We start from the raw sequence: 26,155 nt of genomic DNA, 5'->3' as shown, positions 1-26,155 counted from the left end.
TCTGTCTGCTAATTATCTGATAAGTCTCATACACTTCTGTCACATAACACACTTGTGTTGGTGCGTTTTAAACATTTTTATTTCTCGTCGGTGGAGGCTTCGCACATTTGAACTTTTCAAAACTGTTTCTGAACATTTTAAAGGATGGTGGATCATGTTGAACGTGGAGAACAAAATGTAAGTCTAACTCTTAACTCATTCACTGTAAGAGATGTAATCATTTACTTCTCTCAAACACAAACTTATTCAGTGAACAGTGGACAGCCTTGGAAGACCTGAATCTCACGTAGCGTGGTTTGGACAGCGTTACCAGCGGTGTTGTATTTTACCTCAACTTACTTGGCTGCAGCAGGACAGGGTGTAACATCTCCCCATGTTTAACTGATAAAAATACATTTGTCCTGACATGCAAAACCTCTGAGCTTTAAGAGCTTAGACAATTCTGTAGGATCAGGGACAGTTGAACTGGCTAGACTAACCCCGGACATGTTCCTGCAACACTGTTTTTGTGGAGAGTCACAGAAACCAAACAGAATACCTCTGCTGGAGAGAGTGAGAGTTTAAAACTACGTTTTGTCACAGGGTGTGAACGTCTTCATGGTCAAACAATATTAGAAATACATGATCCACTTCACACAGTATACGCCGCAATTCCAGTCATTGCCTAACACACAACAGCCACAAAGGTTATTTAAGATGGTGCTTCCCAATAGTTTTTTTTTTTATTATTATTTGTTGTTGTGTACCACATCTTGCTATAAAGCATTTTCTATTTGAGACCGCTTGGCTGAGGTTTGAGCACTTTATTTTACTTAAGGGTGAATATTCCCAGGATTTCATTAGCAATAAAGCAAACAAGAGAGGAAAAGTCTGAAAATAAACAACAATTTTACATGGCAGAATTTGGATGATTTCCCACCAGGTTACCCTTTCACAAAAAGATTGTAGAATAGCTTCAAATGATCCCATTTTCACAAATGATTGTCATTTTCCAAACTGCAGATTGTAAATGCTGCAGGGCTCAGGTAACCACCATGTGACCCCTCATGGGAGTCCCGTAGTTGGGAGCCACTGACTTCTAAGATGCAACTCAAACAGAATGATTGTGAACCTTCCTGCCATCCTTTATTAGTATTCAGAAACTGCGTGTGGTCTGATAGCTAAAACCACTGATAAATGATACAAAAAGAACAACTCTGGTCCAAAAATGAGATCCATCCAGGGTTTCAAAGTTGAATAAAGAACACATTAAGTTGCGTCAGCGCTGGAGGTTATTTAACCTGGAATAAAGATATTCCCGCATATTGTAAACCCTTACTGGCAACCAGAGACACCCAGTTGGGGGTGTGCGGTCCAACACCACCGCACCCTGTGCGTCTTGTTGGGGTGTAGTGGTATTTGGGGAAATCCCGAGTCGTAATCCACTCCGGATTTTCAGCCCTGCTCCCGGCCACCTTATCCGTATGTGTTTCTGAGTGAGAAAAGCCGACTCTTGTTTACAGCAGAGATTCCACGGAGGAGCGGAGACCCACAGCCTGCGTTAAGCGAGGGCGAACCGTGAGATTTCAGCCTCTGGACATTCATCCACCGGGAGTTTTTTTTTTCTTCCGATTTTATTTTAATGAGAATAAAAGGCAAAAGAAGAAACACTCGTAAAAGGGCAACTCCTTGGACATATTCTCCCTCCCACCCCAACCGAGGTCGTCTAGCTGGAGACCCATTGCGTGGCACAAGTCTGGTGTTTTCTTTCAGCTGCAAATCCCGACTGACGGCAGAGATAAGTCCGACCCGAGGAGCTGGAAAATTGGTTTTTAAAAAGACGACTTCTCACTGCAGGCCAGGGCTGCTTGCTGGGGGAACCGAGAGCTTGTGCTGGCTGAATGGCATAGGCAAAAAAGGCTTTTCATTCATTTTTCAACCTCCCAGCCACCACCCCTGTGGATCTGGACGTGTTTTTGCCCCACTCCTCCTCTCAGACTCAGTCATTCACGCAGGGGATTGTCGCGGGCGATACTGGCTTTAATTTACGATGGTGGTATAGGGGAATAATACCATTTGGTCTGATATTTTGATTGTTATTACCAGGCCTGATCGCATTGTACGCGCACTGCTGATTTCAAGAGATGGAGACTGAAGATGGGGATTACCATCATTTATCCAGTAAAATCACTGGCTTGTGTGCCATACCAGCCGACGTCAAAGTGTCCTGTGATTGTCAAAAATAGCAGACTGTTTTAGTATTTTTTTGCTCAACGAAATTCCCCGTAACAACGATTTCTACACATTTATTTATATATAAAAATATATATTTTTTAGAACAAACCCCTCAACAGAGTACCCTTTCTGGGTTACAGATACATTTATTTTTTCCTTTTTTCATATTAAGGCTGTTTTTTTTCTTTGTGGGAGTCAGTGTGTTCGACTTTATTACTTTCTTTAAATTTGGTCCCTACCTTTTTTCCCCCGGAGAAGGGAATAATGTTAAGGAACATGAGATCTGACACACCGATGGGTTGCCCGACCTTGTTTGGGGGTCTGATGCTGTCTGTCTTCACCATCTGCATCTGTTCCACATGTGGAGAGAGTAAGTATTTTATAAGTACATATATATGTATAGATATAGATATCTATATGGATTTGTTGAAGTTACAGATTGACCTTAATACGTAATGTGGCTTTTGCAACCCAGTTTATCCTCTTGGAAAAGCAGTCTTTTGAGATGAATAATGTGCTAGAATCAATTTATTTAAAAACGGTGGGGAAATACCTTTTAATATTAGAACTTATCAGTCCAACAAACCTCACGAGCAGACAGCTCTCAGTCGTACATTAGCAGAAGACCATGTGGTAGGCTACGGCTGCCCGTCACTGGGTGAACACAATTACGCAAAATCTGTGTTAGTGTGCGCAACATAGCCTCATTTTGACGAAGCAGTTTGGGGTTGTTGGTATTTTTTTTGTTTGTTTGGTTTTTTTTAGAAACAGATAGAGATACAGAGCACATTTTTGCCGTAATCTTCACGTCAGGCGCCCAGAAAGCAGGGGATGAAGCCAGGGAGCAGAGCTGAAGGTTACTACGACCATGTGGCCATTTTGCATTTCGTGGTGTGGCGCCGCTGCGCACTAACAGCCTAAATATCAGACAAACCATCGCTTCTTAAAAAGCCATGCAGTTAGGGGACTCACAACAGCCGATTGTCGTCAACAACACAAAAAAATATTGTCAGAGATAATCGCATTTTATCTCCATACGCCTTCTGTAAACCTACCACCACATGACTGTCTACAGCTATGCGGTGTTAATTAATGCGAGCCTTAAAATACAGGAGCACCTGAGTTTAGGTGTGTTTGCCATTAAGTCTTAACACAGAGCTCTTTCATACTGATGAAACACGACAAATGATAGCTGACACTCTAAACCAGTTGAGAAAAACATCCAAGAGTAGGCAAGGTTATTTATCATTTCAGTACTGAAAGTTTTATTTTCTCTGTTAACATTTTTCTCTCTAATGTTTGGCAACCAAACATTTAAAGCTTAATAATTTCTCATAGAATTACTAAAAATTTATAAGCTTTTGTTTTTGTAAAAAGTCTTTACTTTTCTCACCATTGTTGCCTTTTCAGTGCTCGGTTCCTTTACATTTAAAATGTAAAATAGGCTCATAAGTGTATTGGTGAAGTTCTGAGCAGGCTATATCAGATGTGTACATGACCTTCCTGTCAGTGCCAAGTTAGGGTCAGTGAGGGTCACCTCTCTTGTCATTGGTCCTTATACAGCCAATAGATTTATTTTCTGTAACTGCTAGGTGATGATGTGCAGTCTTTGGCTGTTCAGTGGGATCTCTCTAAATACTATGCTGGAGATAAAGGTAGGCTAATACCTAATCTGTCTGGGGGAAAAAAAAAACAAAAAAAAACTTTCAGCCAACGCTAACTAGATTATAGAGTCGATTTAACCAATTCCTGCATGTTGCCTGTGAATTATCACACACAAAGTAAAAAAAAAAGAAAAAAGTTATATAAGTTAAAGTAAGTTTCCTATGCTGAAACAGGTAGCAGATGAGAATGTGGTCCACATAAGCAGGCAGCATTGTTCTTTGTTTTTCTGTCCATAAAAGACATTTTTAGCTAACTTCTGCTCTAAAACTATGTCAAAATCCTTATGTATTAATGATGTATTAATTTGACAAGTCACACCCACCAGTTGGTAAACTTGGTGCATCTTCTCCACCTTGAGCACAGGGGTTGTGATTGTGTGTGTGCGTAACTTAGGTGGCTTGGCTTGGTTTGTTGATGTATGTGTGTTTATGTTTAGCATTTTCATGTCACTTCCGTTGCACCAATTTGTGCGTTACCTGTAAGGATATGTGGGAGGATGGAAGCAACTTGGCATGAGAAGGAGGCGTGCGGGCTAAGCTCCATTAGCATTCATACGGAAGGAAAAACTTAGTCTTATTGGTCTGACTGCAGCCAAGTGGGGGTGCATTTCTTTGCACCTTCTTGAGCCAGTTGAAACATCCATGAACGCAGCTGGGAGACAAGTGTTTGCTCTCAGATCTTGACTCTCTGTTTTGTATAATACATCAGGCCTTCCAGAACAAAAGAGTGCACAAACAAAGACTGTGGTGAATATGAAGGCAGGGATGGGGCTCTCACCAGTTTATCACACAGAGATGATTTTTACTGGGTTCACAGAGGTTAAAAAAATTTAAGCTTCCATGAATACTTTGTGGAATATTGCAGATATCCAAGCATTCCATCAGGGGTTTAAAACATCTTTTTTTTTTGTTTCGTTCCTTTGATAATCTGTCCACACCAATAAAATGTAATTAAGCACCCTTTTAACTCTCCACCACAGTAAACTTTCCATGCCATGACTTCCAAGTATGCAGCAAACAAGTCTCTAAAAAGGGAGAGAGAGCGCGAGGGAGATACAGGCTTGGTGTTTGGAAATAGAATGTGCAAAAATACACTTGCAAGAGAAACAGACTTGGTTTTGCTGATTGGGAGAGGAGAGAGTTTGGGAAATGTTTTATTGGCTTTTACCATTCATATGGAGCGCTCTCCTGTACAGAGTGATGCGCTTAACTTCATCATTTGGCACCGCTACTGTTAGAGTTATAAATAGATACGTCACCAACAACATTAGCCCAGGGGTTGTGTGAGTACAGGCACCTTCTGTCCCATTCCATGAGGCCACATCAGTGTTTCTGTTCAGTTATTTATGAAGGGGCATGTTGCTCCAGAAAACTTGAATGGCGGCTTAAATAATCAAACGTCAGCAAGCATTGCGTTTGACAGGCACCCATCCTACCTTTCCCTTTGGGGGATGGTGTGTTTTAGTTCAGCTCTCCTTGTCATGATGGTGCAAGTTGCTCAGATATGACTGCTGTCAGTCCACTCCAAGGTGCCCCACTGCATCATGTGACTGGGCCTACATGGTTACATACACCCCCATCCCCTCCCTCCCTCCACCCTGCGTTCCCTTCCCCCCACTACCAGCCCAGTTGGATGCAAGAACGCCTTGTCTCACCCCCAGCGAGAAAGCGTTGTGAGTGTTCGCAGTCCTGTGGTGTGTGTGTGTGTTTGTGTGTGTGCGTGCGTGCGTGTGAGTTTATCGTGCAACTCTCCGTGTGTATTGCTGCAGCACTCAGCGTGACAGCCTGAGTCAGTGGCATGCCCCTGTGTAAGGATGTGAAAGTGTGTCACTGGGCTAGTTTGTGAGAATGTAGTCAAATGCTGTCCTACAGCTCCTCCAGGCTGCCAGCTGAGGTTTACAATGCTTAATTAAACACTTTATTTCAAGTGGCCTGTCATTGGATTTGCTCAAATGCAGTCTCTGGCCAGCCACACATACATCATCATGGGCTGCCGGTTTAATGGCCCATGAAGTATTGTACAATTTGTGAGATGATTGCAAATGTTAGCTCTTCTAATGGATGGCACTCGCCATATCAGTTGAAAGCTGTTTATCAAGAACTGAACGTGGATCCTGTCCTGAGTGGAGAATTCATCAGCTATGCATTTTCAGAGGTGTTTCTTGAATCTTTGCAACAGGCTTTTCATTGTTTCATGTTAATCGTTCAGGGATGCACCAGTCCCCAGACTTGATATCCACCGATACCGAATACCAGTCCAATACCAATTTTTAATTAATAACCTGTAGGCCTTACTGTGTGGAAGAGACTGGGACCTTTTTTTTTCAGTGTAGGACAACATCGAGCTCAACATTGCTTTATTAACATTGCAAAAAATGAATGCATAAATTTACTTAAATGTTCTTTATTAATAAAATCTAAATGAACAGGAATTAGATACCTTTTAAACGAATCAACAAATTGGTCAGGAATTAAAATTCCAGCATAAAACAATCAATTCAGAACAAAATGTAAACATTAGATCACAATGAGGTCACAAAGTAGTTCAGTCAACCTTGTTAAAGTAAGTCACAGTTCGCACAAGTAGTATAAATAAGTAGCTTGGCAAAAACAGAGCATTCAAAATAAGCAGGAAACAAAATTCTTGTAAATGTTTTTGTGCAAATAGACACGTAGGCCTAAACATAGAATTGAATTGAAGAGATCAGCCCTGAAGATCAATTCAGATTAAGTGTGCTCACAGTGAATGTGGTACAACACCCAGATTTGCTTGATTATGTGTTTTCCTTTGAGACTATTGAGTGAACTTGATGGCAACTTGTGTTTCTATTCACAAACAACTGAATATACAAACAGGAACCGTAGTGTTGGGGTGACTCCAAAAAGGATTTTATGCCACAATGTACAAACGTAAGTAATAAATCCATCACTATTTAAACTTAAAATTTAAACACCTATAAAGTCCCCTTATTTTTCTTCTCTGATTTAGCAGGTGTCCTGTAAGCGTCCACACCGACGTTAACCTTTTGTCAAACAAACCATTTAATAAAAATCGGGTCACTGCACACCATATTTTATGACAGAGCAGTAGATTTAATGCGGTTGTTTATTGTGACCAGATAAATAGTGTGCATGTAAACACAGAGTATGTGACCTCCTGCCCTCTTCCCTCACTTTGGGACGGGTGGGGGGTCTCTGTGTGAGCGTTGTTATGATGGGGAGTATAGTGTTACTGTTTGGGGTTTTGGTGATATCTGAGCCACTGTGTTTGAAGTAAGGTCTGCTGAGGGGAAGTGGCCCACCAGACCGTTGGTCAGATGACTTCCAGTATGCTGGGGATTAGGGCCAGTTGATGTGGCAGGTGTGAGGGGATATGACCACACAGTGACTGCTTCAGCTGGAACTGTACTTTAGTGGCAAACCTTTGGTGCTAATGCTGGTTGTTATGGTTCAAAATGAATAGCAATTGTAAATGCAATGCTTGCCTTAATTAGTCTGAGTTAATTATTTCCTGTATAACAAATTTTGTTATACATATTATAAAAGCAGGTGCTTTGTGATGGCCTGTGAACAGACACCTTTGATTAAAAATAAAAACGGTGTATATAACTTTTCACACTTTCGTTGTGGTGTGATAATTATGATTTCTCAGTAGTTAAATACTGACTTTGAAGCCAGAAAGTTTCAGTCCTGTGTCAGCTTTAAATTGAGTGAGGTCACATAATGAAAGGATATTTCTTTTCTATGTATTTTGATTGGAAAATGTTTGAAATACAGCATTTTTTTACAGCACTTTTTAATTCTGTCTCAGTGTGAAAGAATTCAAGCAAAACTCAGGAATGTATGTATGTCTGTTTATATATATATATATATTTATGTAATTGAAAGTATGGTTGCAGCCCTGTTTATTGTGGAGAACACTTCAACTCTGCAGAGGAATCTTCCTATTAACCTTCCTGGAGTTTACAGCCCCATGTTGGGGAACAATTATGTGATTTCCCACAATGCTCAGTCTGTGGCCTTTTGATAAACAGCAGGACGTGTGGTTTGAACGTCCAGATTTCAGTCTCATGTTACTTTCAGCCAAAACTGAGATTGAGTTTATTTGCACAGAGGACATGTTTACTGAATCTGAATCAGAATTTTTGTGATGTTAAGGTAAACAGGGACAATTAGCCTTGGCTTAGTATGCCACATTTACACAGGGGTCATGTTTGAATGTGTGTGTGTGTGCACGCGTTCATGGTGTGTATGTGTTTGTGTGATGACATTTCCACGGAGGGCCAGGGCAAAGTTTATCAATCATAAACATGAGCCGATGGATCCCATTACGCTGTGGAGATATGTGTGTTTACTCAGCAGTGTGAAGAGCAAAGAGAGACAGGAGGGAGAGACAGACACTCATGGTCTTCTCCCTCTCTGTGGACATTGGTGCTAAAATATCCACATCCACTCCTAGGTCATTATTGTTGACGCTGTAATTTTTGCATGTATGTAACAATGAATAATGGCTTTGGTATCAAAATCTTGTGCATTGTGGTCTTCATAACAAATGGATTGACTGGTAAGAATCAGAGAAGCCTGGGGGGCTTAGTTTGAGGCAACGTCCTACTCAATCCTTTTCCAGGGAAATGATTGGAATTCCTGGTACTTAACATGCCTAATGAGTAGAACAAGGGAATCACAAGGAGGAGGTCTTTCTTTTATACTTTCATTCTTCTTTTCTTCTATTCTTCCCTGCCTCCTTTTTTTTCTGAGTATAAATCAATTTCACGTAATGCTGAAAGATGTAGGAATATCTGATTGGTGTTAAAAACCAGAAAAACATGTAATGCCTGTAGCAGTTTCTGTTTGTCTTGGTTTTACACAATAGGATGGCCTCAGATAGCTAGGCTTTGGCAGAAACCTTATCTCTCATCTGTCACAGTATCTCTGTCTCCCCCCTCCCCTGTTGCTTCCATTCTCTGGCCAGACGCCCCCTGATTTTATTAATGCCCTCATCAGGAAGTGGGGCCTAGAGTTTCTCTTTACTAACAAACAAATTAGTCTTTGTATTGGAGTGGCTCCACCCCTCCTCCCTCTCTCTCTCCGGCTGCTGGAGAAGCTGGAAGAAAATTCTCAATGAAACAAAGAGGACATGCAGCTCGATGGCTCACAAGTGGAGCCCAGGGGCATTGGTGTTGATTGGAGAAAGCAAATACTATTTTCTACTGGAGTATTCTTTTCCGTTCTAAATTTGGAGAACTGAAACACCCTGACAGGAGCAAATATAGCCCATTCATCCCCATAAACAATGCGGCTTCTATTTTGGATGGAATAGTTTGAACAAAGAACATCAAACATGGCCTTTTTGTCTCTAGTGGAGTGGAGTTAATTTACTCACAGGACATTTTGAGAGCAAATACTCATTGTGAGCTTGAATATATTGCAAAGATAGGTCACATATTTCATTTCTGAATGATTTCTGCAACCATTTTTGCCATTTGAGGGAGACGCTCTGATGGCACAGTGTTTTATTTTGGGACTAGGAACAGTTTAGCTCTTTACTTTATCCCTTAGCCATGATTAGTGTTTTGACAAGGATCAAAGTCACTTGTTGAAAATGTGCATGTCTTTCTCACTGGACAGGCGCTGTGACAGTGTTGCTCACTGTGACGGCATCCTAAGCCTCTGTAAGAACATAACAGGTTTAACCAAGGAGCTCATATGTCAAGGCGTTTTCTGTGCTGACCGGTAGACCTTCTTTTAGACAGTTCAGAATAATTTGAAACCTGTATGTTTAAATTCTTTAACTATATGAATCATTTATCATTTGCTGTTTCATAAATATTTAAGACATTGCTTTGTTGGGGAGTTTTAGAGGTTTTTTGTGGTTAGGTTTCACAGAAGGACATTTCAGCTTATTGGTTGTTACATGAGAGCAGAAATACTTGTGCTCCATGTGGTAGGTTTGCTGTTTGTAGTAGCTATGACTTTGGAGTAGCTCAACAAATTAAAAAAAACAAAACAAAACAATAGAAATTATGATTACATCCATATATTGAATCAGCTGTCACACCTGAACACTGTACAGGAGTTGAGAGTGTATGAAAACTAGTTACTAGTTTAGCAGTTAGCTAAAATTAATGGATAAATGGTTTATGCTAAAAGATTAATGTTATGGTTAAATGGTTAAAATAGTCAGCTAAAAGCTGTGAATAAGTAGTTAAAATAGTTCTGCCACTCCCAAATGGTACAAATTCAAACTTGATGAAGCTGACAAACAGTGACATTTCAGTTACATGAAAAACTGCTGTAACAATATTGACTTTCATGTTATTATTTAAATTAACACTTAATATGTTTGGAACATGACGTTTGTCGATTTAAAAACGGGTACTTAAGCTCATTTGATAGGGCTGTGAATGTACATCAGACAAAAAGGTTATGGAACTGCTGCATTAGAGCACAATAACATTATGAGACTATCATCTACCTTTAATTCCCAGGTGTAGTAATTGATAGGCACGATTAGAGGGAGAGTTGATTGTCATCAATAATAAATAGTGTCTTTGTTGTAATGTTTTGTGTGTGTGTATGTGTGTGTGTGCGTGTCTGTGTCTGTGTGGGGTGCTGGAGAACGCTCCAGGCGCTGTGGTTTCAAGTGTTGTTTTCCGAGCACAGAGGAATAGCTTGTTCAAACACTGGAGTTATCTGAGGTGACAGACACAAAATTTTTTACAGAAAAATGCAGGGTTTGCACCTGAAATGATTGACACAAGGTGTATCAACATGTCAACTTCAACCTCAGTGTGAAATGAAGTAACAATTTCCTAAATCAATTGTGTCTTCAACCCAGCTGACCCTGTTGATAATATCTTTCCTTTGTTAATAAAAATACCTGCTGGAGGGAACACTCAGAACACACATTAACTTCTTCTATACCGCTGTAGAAACATGCTGTCCTAGCACATGGTGCGTTTACCAGAGCTCTGTTTTATTTGTATATGACATGTTGCCAGCAAAGCACATGCCTTACCATTCAGACTCAAAGGATTATAAGCTTCAAGAAGATTATAATAATTAAAATCTTTTGGCAAAAGTAATGTACAAGTTTATCTATATGTAGCACTACTGTGTTCCCCACCAAACACGTCTGGTTCATTCCTTTCAGATACAAAAGAAAATCTCTAACGCTCTGTTGTACATATGGTGACTCCATGTGTCTTGATTAAGAGAATGAAGATACATCTTTCATGTGTGTCTGTGTCTTCCAGTCTGCGGTCCGAGCATCGATATCCGAAATGAGATCAGCGAGTTCAAGCGGTTGGAGAACTGCACGGTGGTGGAGGGCTACCTGCAGATCCTCCTCATCAACGACAAAACCAACAATATCAACCAGGAGGTCTTCCGCTCCCTCAGCTTCCCGAAGCTGACCGTCATCACCGACTACCTGCTGCTGTTTCGCGTCTCGGGCCTTGACAGTCTCAGCATGCTCTTCCCTAACCTGAGTGTCATCCGCGGGCGCAATCTCTTCTACAACTACGCCTTGGTGATCTACGAGATGAACAGCCTGAAGGACATCGGCCTCTACAACCTGAGGAACATCACTCGGGGAGCTATGCGGATTGAAAAGAACCCCGAGCTGTGCTACCTGGACTCGGTGGACTGGTCTCTTATTATGGACGCTGAGTTCAACAACGTTATCAATGGGAATAAGAAGGCAAAGGAGTGTGACAATGTCTGCCCGGGCATCATGGAGGATAACCCTCTTTGTCAGAGGACGTCGTTCAATGACAACTACGATTACCGCTGTTGGACCTCCAACCAGTGCCAGAAAGGTAACCTGAATTTGAATGCATTTTATTTCATATTATTCCCCAGCTGATAGTATTGAGAAAGAATAAAGCGTGGAATGCTTCTAATGTGGTGTTTGTTAAATATGTTTTAATAGCGGCAGTGTTTTTGCGGGGGCTTTTTTTTTTGTGATGCAAGTACAGTAAATGTGACTTTTGATCTTGGTAGGTGGTTTCCAGTCTTGTAAACATTCTGAGATTGTGCGTTTTTTTTTCGCCAGTGAACAAATCCCATGAATCTATGCAGTGTTTTTCCTTCATTTCCGCCAGGCTGCAGGATTGTCCACGGGCCAGTGCAAACATTTCCTCTCTGTTCATTATAGAGACCTTGTCTTTAGATCAGGCTATTTGTGGAGTGAAGGATGGCTGCAATATAGAGCACCAGGTATTAGAAAGGCATACTCAGTTGAGGTTAAAGTTGCTCTGCCAAGAAATGAGCTAGTCTACCTGTCTGGACCATGTCAGTTAAATATTTGCCTTAGGGACTTTTTGCAATTTATGAAAAGGGGTATATTGAAGAATCTGGGGGAGGGTCATCCTTGTTTAACTTCGGCCCAGCGGTAGGGTCATGCATTTTTTAAAACAGTTCAGAGGAGGGTCATATTATTTATATATATCGAAATTTAAATTCCTCTTGATCTGTAGCTTTGAATTCTTTCGCTTATGTGCATTTGTCGCCTGTGTTCAGCTCGTCTAGAGTGCAGCAGCTTGTAGCAATATCATATCATATCATATCGTTCTTTTTCTCTCAGATTTCAGAGTGAGGGACAGCTTGTGCTTTTTGATTAGAAATTGGGACACGCCGATCAGCTGTCTCATGCTTCTTCAAAAGTGCTGTAGAAGGCAGTTCAAGCCTTTGTATCATACTCCCGCAGCCTGTTTGACACATACAGATAAAGCCGAGCTGTTGATGAGGGTTCTACTGAAATGTTTTGTTGCTTTCTGACATTCATTTTTTTAAAAATATCATATCTGTTTCTTGCTCGTATTGCTTTTCACGCAGCTATTTTGAAGATACCAAGCTCTTTTGTTTCCTATAGCCATAGCCATCCATGCTTTTTTTTTTAACTTTTCTCTGTGAACACGGAGGGCAGAGTTGTGAATATGTTTTTTTAATGTTGCAGGCAGGGGCACATAGATTATTAATATACAAAAGGTCCATTGATCATTTTTATCAGAGGCTCAAATTCCTCCACATACTGCACTTAAAAGTAACACACAACGCAGAATCTCAGTTGAAAACAGCGGTAAAAAACAAATCAGAAAAGGATGTTAACATATGTATATGAAAACACTTTCAAAACACCTCGCAACAGCTCATGTTCTAGATGTTATTGGTGTATGTATAGGAATCGTTACTGTAAGGCCTTTTAGATGCTAAGATCCATAGTTATGACCTTCTATCTTCTTTTTTTTTTTTTTTGCTGTGCCGCTTTGATAAACAGCACATACAAATGTTGTTTATGTGCGTTTGCGAGGATGATTTCAGTGCCACAGTTTCAGTGTTGAGCACTTATTCCCCTTTATTTGTTTATTTTGCATAGATTTTTTAACACACTGGCCTCTTGTATTTGCCTTCCCCTGGCGTGTAAATATCCATACTGTACCATAACTCAGTGGAGCAAATAAAATACGTACAGATAAATGTTTTTCAGACTCCCGCTCTGTCCCATTTTCTCAGTCCTCTCATCTGTGGGAAGTGATGGTGGGAAAATGTTCCTGCAGCCCTTTTCTATTGAAGACCTGTGTACAGCTCCCATGGTCAGTTAGAAGTCTCAAACACCACCCTCCTTCACCCCTCGGGACCCTCAGAACAAATAGTGGAAATCCAGCTTTTCCCTGGTGACCATATCTGTGTCTATAGAAAAGCTATGGTGTTTATGGTGTTTTGTGCCTCGGTTTGTTCTTAGATTCACTGATCTGCTGCAGCTTGATTGCTTGATCCATATATGGGCAGTGTGTTTTTTTTAAAATTAGTTTTCACATCTTTGTTCAAATTGAAAAAAATCTGCATTGTTAACGGTGCATTCGGCTGCGATGGCCTTCAAGTCGCGTCAGTTCTTCCCACAGGAGACACTGTGATGTTTTGCTGTGAAACCCTCTGTTGCTCTCACATGTTGGACTTGAGAGGCCGAGCAGCGGATTGTTTGAACCGTTTCACTTCTCTCTGAGGCCCAGGCAGAGGTCAGGGTTAATGTATTCATCTACAGGGCCTTGGGGTCTCAAGGCTGCAGATAAGGGCTCCGAAGGGGGATACACAGTGGAAAAAAGGAGGAGTTACTGATGCAATAATAGGGCAAAATGAAGCCAGATTAGAGCAGTGAGTTTTGTTAATATTCCAGGCTTCGTGCACAGGTATCATTTCTCACCCTGTCTTTGGTTTTTAAAGGCTTGATGTGTTTACCTCTCTCTCTCTTTCCTGCTTAGGATTCCTTTCTACTCCCTCCACCCCTCTGCATAATTGCCTTGTTTTTCTCCAGTATAGATGTTCCTTCAAGGGCATTCAGTGGTTTTCTAGTCAATATGGCCTGGTCTCCTCTTTAATTACACTACATGAGGAGGGAGTGCTGTCTGCCTAGCACACTGCTTTAGCCTCTGGGCCTTCTTGTGCACAGTGAAGCAATAACAAAACTCCTCTTTCCACATGTTTGTCCACCTATCAGATACTATTTCGCTGCAACAGTTTGGGATGTTTTAGATTAGAGTCTCCTCAAAGGTGAATGTAAATATGATTGCTGGATGGAATAAGCCAGGTTAATGCTGCACTTATGGCTGGATGGAAGTGAGTGGGAGTGACCGTGTTGGGAAGTGCAGATTGGAGCAGAGGTTCTGGGTGCTTTTTAGTGGCAGGCAGCGATGCGGAGAGAGGCCCTGACTGAGGAGCCGTAAGCAGGAGGAGGGGCACTGAGGGGAAATGTCAGACAAATGTCAAGTATACAAGCTTCAACGGCAAGCTCTCACTAAAGCACAGCACTCGGAGGGTTGAAAAAAAAAATGCCCCTCACTCCCCTTGCTTTCTTGCCCCCCCATGCTTCCTTGGAAATCCTCCCTGCCTTCCCCGCCTCTGCTTTCCTCTCTTCGTACATGCTGTGTGTCCATTTCTTCCTCAGTAGCATTCTCCACTTAGTTTAGCCTCATGCTGGATCTCATCTCTGATTGTCCTTGTCAGTTTGTCTGCTGGTGTTTCCTCCTCTATTTTCACCTCACTCTTTTCTGCAGGGCTTATCAGCGGCTGTTAACAGCCCCGGCTGTCAGATATCTCCCCACTGTTTACTTGTCTGAGACATTCTCTCATCACTGCGGTGGTCACAGCCAACTGGCTTGTTTCGCCAGGCCTTGGATCCTTTGACATCACTCACAGTTTGCTTTGAGTTTTGGGGGATCCCAAGTGTCCAGTTTGCATCAGATAGCCTCCTCAGGTCTCTGTATTTGCTGCAGACAGGCCTGATTTCTGCTCCTGGACCTGAGGCAAAGCCAGATAGACAAAAGGCTTTTAAAATTAGGCAAGCAAGTAGGAAAGCATGCTATCCATGCCCAGTCTCAAGGCAGGTTAGTCTTCATAGCTCCACAGGGAGGCACACATTCTCACACTTGCTAGTCCTCACAGAGATCACATGTCTCCTTTATGTGATTGAATATTAACTTCCAGTATGCTCAGCCTCGCAGGCACTCTTGTCTAGTTTCTCGACCTTACATCCTTGTGCTGTCTAAATTTAAGGAACATTGTGTCCTGAATATTGTATTTTCATATTGATAAATGTCAGAAGTCATGCCTGTCTGAGAATGTTTAATGAATCAAAAATGCCCACCTGCTCGAAATGTCTTTGCTTTTTAAGAGCGAAAGTGAGATGTACTTGTTGAAAGTGGTGTGGGGTCAGTTTGCATTTTAGATAAGGTGAAATTTGATGTAAGGATACCTGCTGTCCTGTTGTGCCACATGCAGTCTGTGCTTTGTGTGTCCTTGTACTGAACTCAGAAGAAACACAGCGGAGGGAAAGCTCTTTGCAGCTGGGAGAGCCCTCCACTGGCCCAGGAGACTTTTGCATTTGATAACATGTTTACTCCCTTCTTGCCAGAGCCCCACTTGATATCTCGCCTGTGTGTGCTCTGACCTCGGCCCACTTCACAGGAGGGGAAAACAGTTTCATTTAGAGGATGCAACTGTAGGTTCGGACAACATTTTATTCTGTAACTGTTTGCAGATTTCTGCTCTCTGTTCTTTTATTGCTTTTTCTGCTGTTTGACATCTTTTAATAAAGTTTAAAGGATGAGGCTGGCAATGTTGTAAATATAATTTTGTCAAGAAATTGTCACGAAAGAACCAAAACCAGCAAAGTGTTATTTGGTCTGTCACTGCGTCCCCATACGATCTTTAGCTTACTGGTTGCTACTTAAGACATGAATTATTAATAATGAGTCACGAATAAATTGTGTTTTTTTTTTTTTTTAGAAAAGGGTAAGTAATTTTCTCAGAAAATCTAAAAAGCTGGACTTTTTAAAGAAAATTTGGTCCACCAGTAAGTATTGACAGCACCATAACTGTGCGTCTGCGGTTGACTCAAAATTAAATTAAAGTGCACGTAATTAAAACTGCTCTCTGATGTTTTATTAATAGTTTTGGAACCATAAAAGGTCTGTGGCAATTAGGAATTAGCTATGTCATGTTTTAGATATACAGACAATACTGTGATCAATTTAATTATTTTAAGTTTTTTCACATGGGTATTAAATGGTGAAATTGTTCTAAACATAGATGGTGCATGTTGAAAGGTTAAAAGGTGAGACACTATATGTGGGCATTTCATCAGCATTGTTTTTTAACACACACTGTCTGTTTTTAATGATTTCACCATGAAATAGACACATGAATTAAGGCTTTTACACTTTTCCCAGAAGAGTGCTTTGGGTTTCTCTTTCTTTCTTGCTACCAAAAACTCCACAATATCGCAAGGTTTATTTTGAAAACAGCATAGTTACCTGCTGACTAATCGCTAACGTTTTTTTGATTTCTGTTGTCCCTGCTGATGGTTTGTCTGACCTTCTGATTAATTTACATTTTCTTGATAATAATCTTTTGATTATATAAATTAGCACAGAGAGAAACCTGAGCTTCCTGTTCCCTCAGAGGTTTTGGTAAATTGATTTCTGCAGTTCCCACATAGCTTATCCTTGTTGTTGTCAAGATTAGTTGAGGAAAGATCGACCGGTGCAGAAATTGTGCTCCGACTGTACTGGCTAAGAGCTGGGTTTATTGATAATTTAGGTGTAAGGCGTGTATGGTTGCATGTAAGTTGGGTGGAATAAGTCTGCCCCTTTAAGTATATAAGGTAGAAATTCCTGTTGGCTTAGTCATTGCAGTTGTGAGGGGGTAAAGAGGGGGAAATACACACAGCACTGGCTGTTTGTGCAGTCTACATGTGCAGGGCAGCACAGCAGCTATTTGGTGGCAGTAAGAAGAAGAGAAATTGTGATGATATTGATGTAGGTGAAGTCTTTTTTTTGTTTGTTTTTTTTTTGCATTTGTCTGAGGGTGATGTGGGCTGAGTTCTCATGAACATCTGAAAGTCATTTTGTTTAACCAAAATCCAGCAGCAGACATGACGAAGACGCATCTAAATATTTAATGGCTTTTCTGAAGCTTATCAAAGTCCTGTGGTTTTAGGGACAGGAGAAGAAAAGGGCTCAAATTCCAGTCTTGACAGTCCGGTGCTTTCCTGGGGGCACACTCAGCACCATGACTCAGTGCCCACACATCCGATGTTTCCACCCGGCATGAACTACTCGCCTGCACTCTGCTCCATTTTGTTCAAAGCTTAGGCATCGTGCCAGCGTGAGTGCCAAAGAGATGGCACTCATGTCGATCAGAATCATTCATTCCCGCCCTCCCACAACCACCAGACTAAAGATGGAATAATCAGATCCATCGTGTTCTCCACCACTCTACCATGCTCAGATTTTCCTTCCTTCTACTGGGTCACCACAAAGACCTGGAATAAGTGGGTGTGCTTGGTAACTGTCCAGCGTTTCAACACATTTCTCTAAATGGCCCGTGTATGTTATATACCCTGTAGGTAACATCAGGGGGATGTATTCAACACGTGAGACATAGTCCTGTTCACTGAACTCTATCCCTGCTGACACTGTGTGTGCGCGTGCGTGTGTGTTCACGCCCTTGTCTCTATTATTTCCCCGGAGGACTGGGGTGACTATTGATTCACAGTGTTACAACTCCATGGTGTCATTGAAATAAATACATTAGAGAGAGCAGACAAAGCTCCCTTCACGGCAGGCCTTCGTTCTCTTGTGTTCTCTCATGCTTATGTCTTTTTAAACAGTGGTCCAAGGGCAAGGAAAGCAACAGGCTGTAAATAGCTTCCTGTGTGTGTGTGTGTGTGTGTGTGTGTGTGTGTGTATGGGTCTCTTGCCATTCCTTTACTGCTGCTGCTTCAGCTGCGGTATGTGCATCAAAGGTAAAACCGCTGAATTAAAAACACCAATTATCTTTTCATCAATTATTGATTTACCAAATTATTGCTTGCACATTTTCATATCCACAATTAGTGTTTTAGTGTATCAGTAAATAAATAAGTGGAAAATAAAAATGGTTCATTTTCAGCACTTTGGGAAATGAGCCAGGCTTTGCTGTTTTCCCCGTTTGAAGTCTTTATGCTAAGCTAAGCTAACTGGCTAGCTGCTAGCATCATATTGATAGATACACATATATCATTTTGCCTATTAAACTTTCAGCAAGAAAGTGAATGAGTGTATTCATAGTGAAAATGTTGTGTCACTCATAGTAATGAGTTAGCTAATCAAATCAGCAACTATTTAGCTCAGAATTTAACATCAGATAAGATCAGATCAGTTCATCTGTGATCATCTATTAAAGAACTAATAGCATATTAATTGCACAGTTTTTTTTGCATTTGTTTCTATGTGTGTGTATTTCTGTGTCCTCCCTCCCTCCCTATCCTTGCCTTAGCCACATTTCCTCCCATTTAGGTCACATTCATAAATGTCATTCTGGTGAACTATTAGCATCCAATGTCAGTACATTCATCCAAAACAGAGACCTTTTTCACTGAGTACCAAGAACCTGAGCCCTCTTAAAGCAAGAAGGAAAAACTCTTGTTTGGTTACAAATAGTTTTTCTGCTCAATTGGTTTTATTGGTTGCCTTTGGACTTCTGAGAGGCCTGGAGCACGAGTGGCCAGTGTGATTGGTCAGAATGGAATTCTTTCTGCCTCACGCTTTAATTTGTTTTGAGTTCCTCCCAAATGCAAAAATTATAACATATTATATTTGCTCCACTGCTTGAACAGAGCGTGTTGAAATTCGTGAAAAGCCACAGACACACGTTGTCTGCTATTGCTAACTCTTAATGTCAGCAACAGCGTCTTTCTCGGCATAATTTCAGTTTGATTGCAAGTTAGCAAAAGCCATTCATGGTGGCATGGTTATACAGTGTGTTATTGTCCATGTATGAACAGAAAGGCTTATTGTCCATTGATGGCCAGCACTGTGAGTTTATCCGACTCCTGTCCTCTGTGGCCTACAAAGGACTCCTCTCAAAGTACTGACAGATTGGCCTCTTTTCCAGGGTTTGCTCTCATAGACTTGATTGACCAAAATAGGACCTATGTGTCATGCTGCTTAAAAGACTGACTGACACACAGGTACTCATACACACACGTAAACACACTCCAACTCCTCTCTCACGTGCCATACCCTTTTTCATTTACAAATTTTCCTCAGCTGTGTTCTTGTATGTGTGTGTTTGCCAATGTACATGTGCCTGTGTAAGTGTCAGCCGAGTGTGTGTAGGCTGTTTCCAGCCTGCTTTATGCCTATTTGAGCCACACAGTACCTCTGGTGATAGGCTGCCCGCTGCCTTCTGGCTGTGCAGCTCGGAAGCTGTGAGTCATCCTTTGCTCTCACCACTCATTCATAAATCTGCGTGAATACTATAACTTCCTCTCACAGAGCCATGGGGCCCCCCGGCTCTGTGGTATGTTACCCTCAGTTCTGCTCTAAATGGCAGGAAGGATGAGGGCTATCTCCGCCTCTTAGTGACGCCTCTCTTGGAGGTGAGAGAGACGAGTGCTCACGCCTGCTGCCTGTGCCTGCCCTTGGCGCCTGAGCAGTGTCTGTCTCCCTGTCTGCCTGCCCCAGCTCTGTCCCTCCATGTAACACAGGCCAGACCAGCCACTTACTCACTTCTGGGCTGGCTTGGCAGTGCTTCCTTGGAGATAATGTGCCATGCCTGCAAGTAAGCTCAGAGAGCATGGGTTAATTCCACAGCGCAAAAAAAAAAAAAAAAAGAAATCTCCTGCTGACAAATCTCTCCTGCAGAGGTGAGGATGTACACGGGCATACCACAGAGACATGAGAGTATCCTGTTTTGCCAGAGGAGCTAGTGAGCTTCACTGAAGTCCTAGAAACACTGCTCCTCTATTTTATTCCCCTGTTGTGTGTGTGGTAAGGAGGCAAGGAATGTGATCTACTCCCTCTACCTTTTCCTCCACACATGGCTGAAATGTGTGTGTTTGTCTGAAAACAGATCCACTTCCCAAGGGCATGTTGACGGGAGGTGTGCTTGGTTTTAAAGCTTTGTGACCAAGCATGTTGGGTACTAAATAAGTTGGCAGGTATGCACAAAGTTTAAATAGGTATACTTTTTATATGAATATAAATAAATTGTTGCGCAATAAGGAAAGAACGGTTATTGTATCCTGGAGCAGCTTAGCTCCAGATGAGTCATGGGTCTAATGGGTGTGTTGTGTCAGGGAGTGTGGATTTTGTGTGCACTCTATCTATAAAAGATATATCGAGCAGGCCTCAGCGTGCCAGCAGTGTTTTGTCGTCTGTTCCTTTTGGAGCATGTGCACAATTAGGAGATGAAAGAACATCATAAAATTACAAAGGAAATCTCCTGAATTACACAGATGAATAAAATGCATGTGATAACCACACACTTTTTTCAAATTCCCTGTTAGCCAGCATGAGGATTGATGTTATATTAGCTTCAAACAAAGTTTTGATCATGTCGGTTTTTCACAAATCTTCCTTCATTTAATTTTCGGTGTCAACAATACATAGAGCAGTCTGGCTTGTCTAATGTCATTAGTCTGCTTTCTGTCAATGACTGAAAAATGACCTTGACCTTGTCTAGTGCCTCCCCTTCCTCTCTCCTCAGCTTGTTTGGGTGGTATCCCCAGGGCCTAGTGCAGTTGTCAGCACACAGCCTAATGGGCACAGGTGGCCGGGGCTCCTCTGCCTTCTCCAGCCCTCTTGGCATGGCTCTCTTGGCAGACCGGCAGCTCCTTGGCCGGCCGCCTCAATGGGCCACTCCAACAGAGCAATCACCAGTTGGTGCTTTGTCAGCATCGGGGTGGCCTTGGATGAATTATGGCTCTCAACTTTGAAATATGGGTCCTCCTGTAGAGAAATACAGCAGGGTGTGAAGCGCTGCCGATGAGCCACACAGCAACAGAATTCTGTGTATTTCTTCTTCCCGTAGACGCGGATGCAAACACGATTTTATTCATGACGACTCACACAGCGGTCATTGGGTCATCCCTGGTTCCCTCATCACTGGCCACAGTGGAGCAGAGTCCGAAAAGGGAGAAACCGTACAGCTGTACTGCACAATGCAGCAGTCAGACAGCGACTTGTTACTGTGTCAGATAAATATAGAGGTCTCTGGAGCTCCCCACTGCAGCTCTATCTCCGCCCGCTGCTTGGAGGGATGGAAAGGCCACATCACCTGGGAGCTGCCACTATCCTCATTCATCCTCACTAAATTGGCTTTAGACTCGCAGGACATTAAAGATTATTGTGACTCTGTGGTGGCAGATAGGATAAAGTAAGGTGACAGGACAATTTTTGCCACTGTTTTCCTGTAACCCAACAGGACATCTGCATGACAACATAGTGCTGGCCCGTAATGAGATCATCTAAGAGATTTGTCATCTGGGCTCGAGCTGGGTGATGTGATTAAAAAAGATCTGATATGTGTGATGTGTGTAAGATTCTCCCATTTTTTTGTGCAGATCACAAAATATGAAAAAATGTATGCAATGTGTCATATAAAATAATGTTACATTTTTTCAGTGCTGCGAGCACTGCAAACTATGTCCAGTGTATCCAGGATTACGTGACATAATCACATCATCATAATGCAGTTGCAAGTAAGGATGACAACTGATAATGTTGAATTATCGCTGATGCTGGATGTACCTATGTGTGACCTTCCCCGCTGTGGGAACTGCCATTCAATGATGAGCTCGCGAGCTGACTTTTACGAACTCATTGACCCCCACTGTTTCGATGCTGTGCATCTTCCTGCGTTAGCCTGGATGCTCAGCTCTGCTGCTGATAGGGCAGGATACATGCTCGATGGGGGTGGAGGTGGAGGTGCATTAGCACTCCTTTCATCTGTTCCATCCTCTTGTGTTTGATGAGAGCGCATTTGTTGATGAGCGTCCAGCAGGCCCCTTTGAAGTCCCAGTCTGGACTCGTCCTTCTTCAGTCTAACGCCATCCCCCACCACCCACTCCCTTTAGTGCATCAATTACACAGACAAGGCTTGCGGGGCTTGTTTGCACTTGACTGTGCGTCAGGAATGGCTTCTTTCTCTCCCCATCTCTCTGTGTGATAGACAGATACTAGCTCACAGCTTGCATGTAAACACCTCCCATTTTCATTCATATTTTATTACTCACACTCATTTACTCAGCATTGCCCCATCTTGCTGGGCCCACGCTATGATGTCCAGCTTGCACTAGCTCTTGTTCCGTTACACCTCTTTGTTTAACTATTTTGAAGTTTGTTTTGAAGAGGCCATGACTTGCTGTTGATGAGTAAGTAAAACCCCACCATTCCACCATAATCCATTGAAAAATATGGTAGTCAATACTTTTGTACTTGCTGCATTTTGGTCCTTGTCTAAGCCCTTCCCAGCAGTGAGACACTGTTCTGTCCTATATGTAGCTTTGTTAGCCTTTTTCCAGGTGGGACATGTACTTGCTTGTAAAAAGCTTGTTTTTGCATTCCACCTACCTCCCTGCATAATTTATGGTATTATCTTCCAACCCCTTTCTTTCCTTCTCCCTTCCTCTGCTTGTGTGTGGGGTAATGACAGCGATGCTCCTATTCAGGAAACCCCCTACAACTTCATCATGCTTTGAGGTTCTTAGAAGCCGTTAATAGAAGGACCACAAACTTTTTGTTTATCTGCTGTTCACACTCATAACTTCAGTAAGGAATATCAGCATAAATATCTGTTTTCGGTGACCATGAGTGATGCCACTGTGTGTGCAGTCAAATTAGATACATTAGCGTGTCATTCCCTTCCATAATACCCAAATGTTACATCAGCTTGGTCTCCTTTTCAGTGCAGCAATTTAACTTTCTGTCTCAGAATAATACAATAGCTGAATCTGAATCTGAATGTTTGTTTTGAAACATTTACTTTCCAGACATGCTTTTAACATTTTTGTGTTTGTAAAGGTTTATCCAAATCGGATTGTAGGTCATAACTCAGTTGGAGAGCTTAAACACAAAAGACCAGTTTTCAATATGATGGCACAGCAACTTTTTAAGAGTCTGAACTGAGTCTAAACTGCGCATATGTATTTAAAGTGATATGCATTTAAAACCCAACAGGGGCACCGGGGAGGCTTATGAGAAGGCATGCGTGTCCCTGCCTCTCGACATGTGCATGGCATGTACACTGTACACTGTTTGTGTCTGCATGCTTGTAGTGTGCTCAGACACAAAGTAGCTTTTGTTCAAGGAGCTGTAGCATTGTTACAGTAACGTTTGTTCTGTGCATTCAAGTCATTCATCTGCACTGCAGAACACATTTTCTTCCTCAGGCTTAAATTTATTCATGTAGGGGACTTTTTTCCCCTCTTTCTTGTGCTCCATGGCATTATTTCAAATCAGCGCCTAATTTTGTGTACATCAAAGTCATTAAGGAGTGTGATTAGCTTTCCTGCAAGCCAGTGGTCCAAGCCCAAAGACCATCTGCATCATGCCACACAAATGGACAATTGTAACAAATGATTATCATTAGCTTATACGTGAATCAAAAGGCCCCACTTTCACCCATTTCATTATTTGTTGTTAAATGCATGTTCACTCGTTCTGTGCGTCTCTCTTAATTATACAGCGGTGTTTTAGGGACAATGAATGTCTCTTGAATGTATGATGAATTTCAACTTACGCAACCACAAGACACAGGAATATAAATGCAGCAGACTTTGGATATGTGACATAAGTGGATTTGAGTTTTGTGTAAAGCACTTGATAAATCTATAAAAATCTTTGGTGACTGAAAAATTGCAGGCACTGTTGCATTTATGGTCATTTTTATATATTACATCCACACATTGTCTTGCAGCTATGCTCAGAGCATGTACAAAGTAAACAGGTAGGTAATTCACTGTCACATTTATGCAGAGAAAATACACCACCTTAAGCCACTCACATGACATTGTTGAACAGTTTCAGGTTGTGCTGTAGCTGTGCATAAATTTGGACAGGTCTGACATCCTGTGTACACTGTAGTGACCGACGCCAAATGTTTGTCTGTGACAACATGCCAAATTTGCTCTCATTTGGAGCATTCTGCCAGGTTTACTCTATCAACTGACCCTCAACTAGGCATAGCCCTCTTCTCTGGCACGCTATGACTGTATGCGCATGAGAGCAACAGAAAGAGAGAGTGTGTGGAGGGAAGAGAGCGTGAGAGAGACTTCATTTTATCACTGAGGTGTGGAAAGGTCTCTGAGTTGCAGCATTAGCACTGGAGAATCCATAACTCATCTTGAAGTACGGTGATGAGAGCGCTGGGTTCAATTGGAGCATTTCTTTGAATCATTATGGATTATGGTTGAAAATGTGAACGTTGGCTGGCAGATTCATGTGATGTCAGAGGCAGGACTTCTGTACGTGTGCTTAAAGACAGCACCGGCTGCATGTCGGCCTGTGCGGATGAGTCAGATTGTGAGCCACTGACTTGGTAGACGAACAGTCAGATATGCTGGACTCCGGCCTGCTCTCTGCGGCCATGGTATTATTAGCATTCTGTGCCTCTGGGGGCCTCCTGGTCATAAAAACAACCCAGCTGCCCCCCTCGGCCTGGTGAGGGGCCGAGGTACCATATAGAATCACAAACCTGGAATGCTCTTGAAGTTTTTACACCTAACGATACATGGGCCAGTGTTTCACTTAAGTGAAAGCCTAAAGTGGCTGGTGTAATTACACAAGCATGATGGCCTAAGCAGAGGAAATATTTCAGACCACCAGGATGCTTTTGAGACTGTGACCTTTTCTAGCCACCTCCTACAGGGTTACTGGACTTTAAGGATTAATAACAAATCATAAGCTTTTGTTAAGCCATTTTTATTTTAATTAGGGATTTTTTTTTTGGAAGCTGTCATCTCTGTGACTTCGTCTGTGTTTGTCTTTTTTTGTTGCTTCTTTGCGTATTTTGTGGAGAATCTCCATCCCTCAGTATTTAGTGTAGTCTCAATCTGTGTCCAATCTTGACAAATATTAACACGCTGTATTAAATGATTAAATGGTGTCCTGCAACAGTCATCAGAGGGCATAAAAATATCAAAGGGGTTTGATATTTTCTAGCATGTAAGTACGTGCTCTGCCCAACGTGCTCTTTGGTGCCGCCATGGAGACAGACACCTCGGTGTTCGGCATGTCTCTTTGTGCCTGCGGGTGTCAGAAAATGCTGCACACAAGCATGTATTTAAACTCTTGGCTCCAGTGCAGTGGGAGGAAGCAGCCTCTCGGGGCACGGCAATGAAAGGCAGCACCATGGACTTTTTTTTTTTTTTTTTTTTTTTTTTTGAAGCACAATGACGGAGACGCGGCTCCTGATTTATGGAGTGAGTATGAGCTGGGCGGGTCATGAGCGGAGCGGCCGGCTACCGGAGGAAGAGCAGGAGAGGGAAAAACAGTGAAAAAGGTTTGAGATTAAAAGAGAAAGGCGGAAGTTCACACATATCTCCACCCAGCAGCGAGGTTGCATCCACATTCACATCTGTATCAATGAGTCGAGATCAAACAGGTTTGTCACCTCAATGGCCCCAGAAATACCCTCACAGCTCTGATCTATGACCAGCCCAAATGGTAAAGCTTCCCCTCAACTAATCACCCCCAGCCTAGACTCCGGAAACAGTGTGCCAAGCAGGAAGTGAAAGGTAACTATAAAAAATTAACCAGATAATGGGAAAATCTGTCTTTCTGTTGGCTTTTTTATTTTTTTGGGGGGGGGGCGGGTATAGGCTTGTGTTTGACTGACTGAACTGGAGTAGGGCTGTTGTGTGAGGCTGACACATGAAGACGCCAGTGAAAAGCATCTGTGTCTCTGTTGTATGTCTATAATTGCAGCAGAGGCATTGTGCTGGGAAGTGTGTT

The 26,155-nt window shown here is 42.1% G+C and overlaps 1 protein-coding gene across 1 annotated transcript in view; it reads left to right on the top strand.

Moving 5' to 3' along the window:
- Positions 1–1,055: 1,055 nt before the first annotated feature.
- Positions 1,056–26,155, top strand: part of igf1ra (insulin-like growth factor 1a receptor) — a 76,783-nt gene continuing 51,683 nt past the window's right edge. Inside the window, exons 1-2 of the mRNA XM_046394398.1 lie at positions 1,056–2,584; positions 11,135–11,698. Of these exons, the coding sequence (XP_046250354.1) occupies positions 2,479–2,584; positions 11,135–11,698 (670 nt within the window). The 5' untranslated portion in view covers positions 1,056–2,478. The remainder of the gene's footprint in view (positions 2,585–11,134; positions 11,699–26,155) is intronic.

Source organism: Scatophagus argus, chromosome 7 (assembly GCF_020382885.2).
Source record: "Scatophagus argus isolate fScaArg1 chromosome 7, fScaArg1.pri, whole genome shotgun sequence".
Taxonomy (NCBI): Eukaryota; Metazoa; Chordata; class Actinopteri; family Scatophagidae; genus Scatophagus; species Scatophagus argus.
This window is presented reverse-complemented; position numbering and strand designations above follow the sequence as displayed.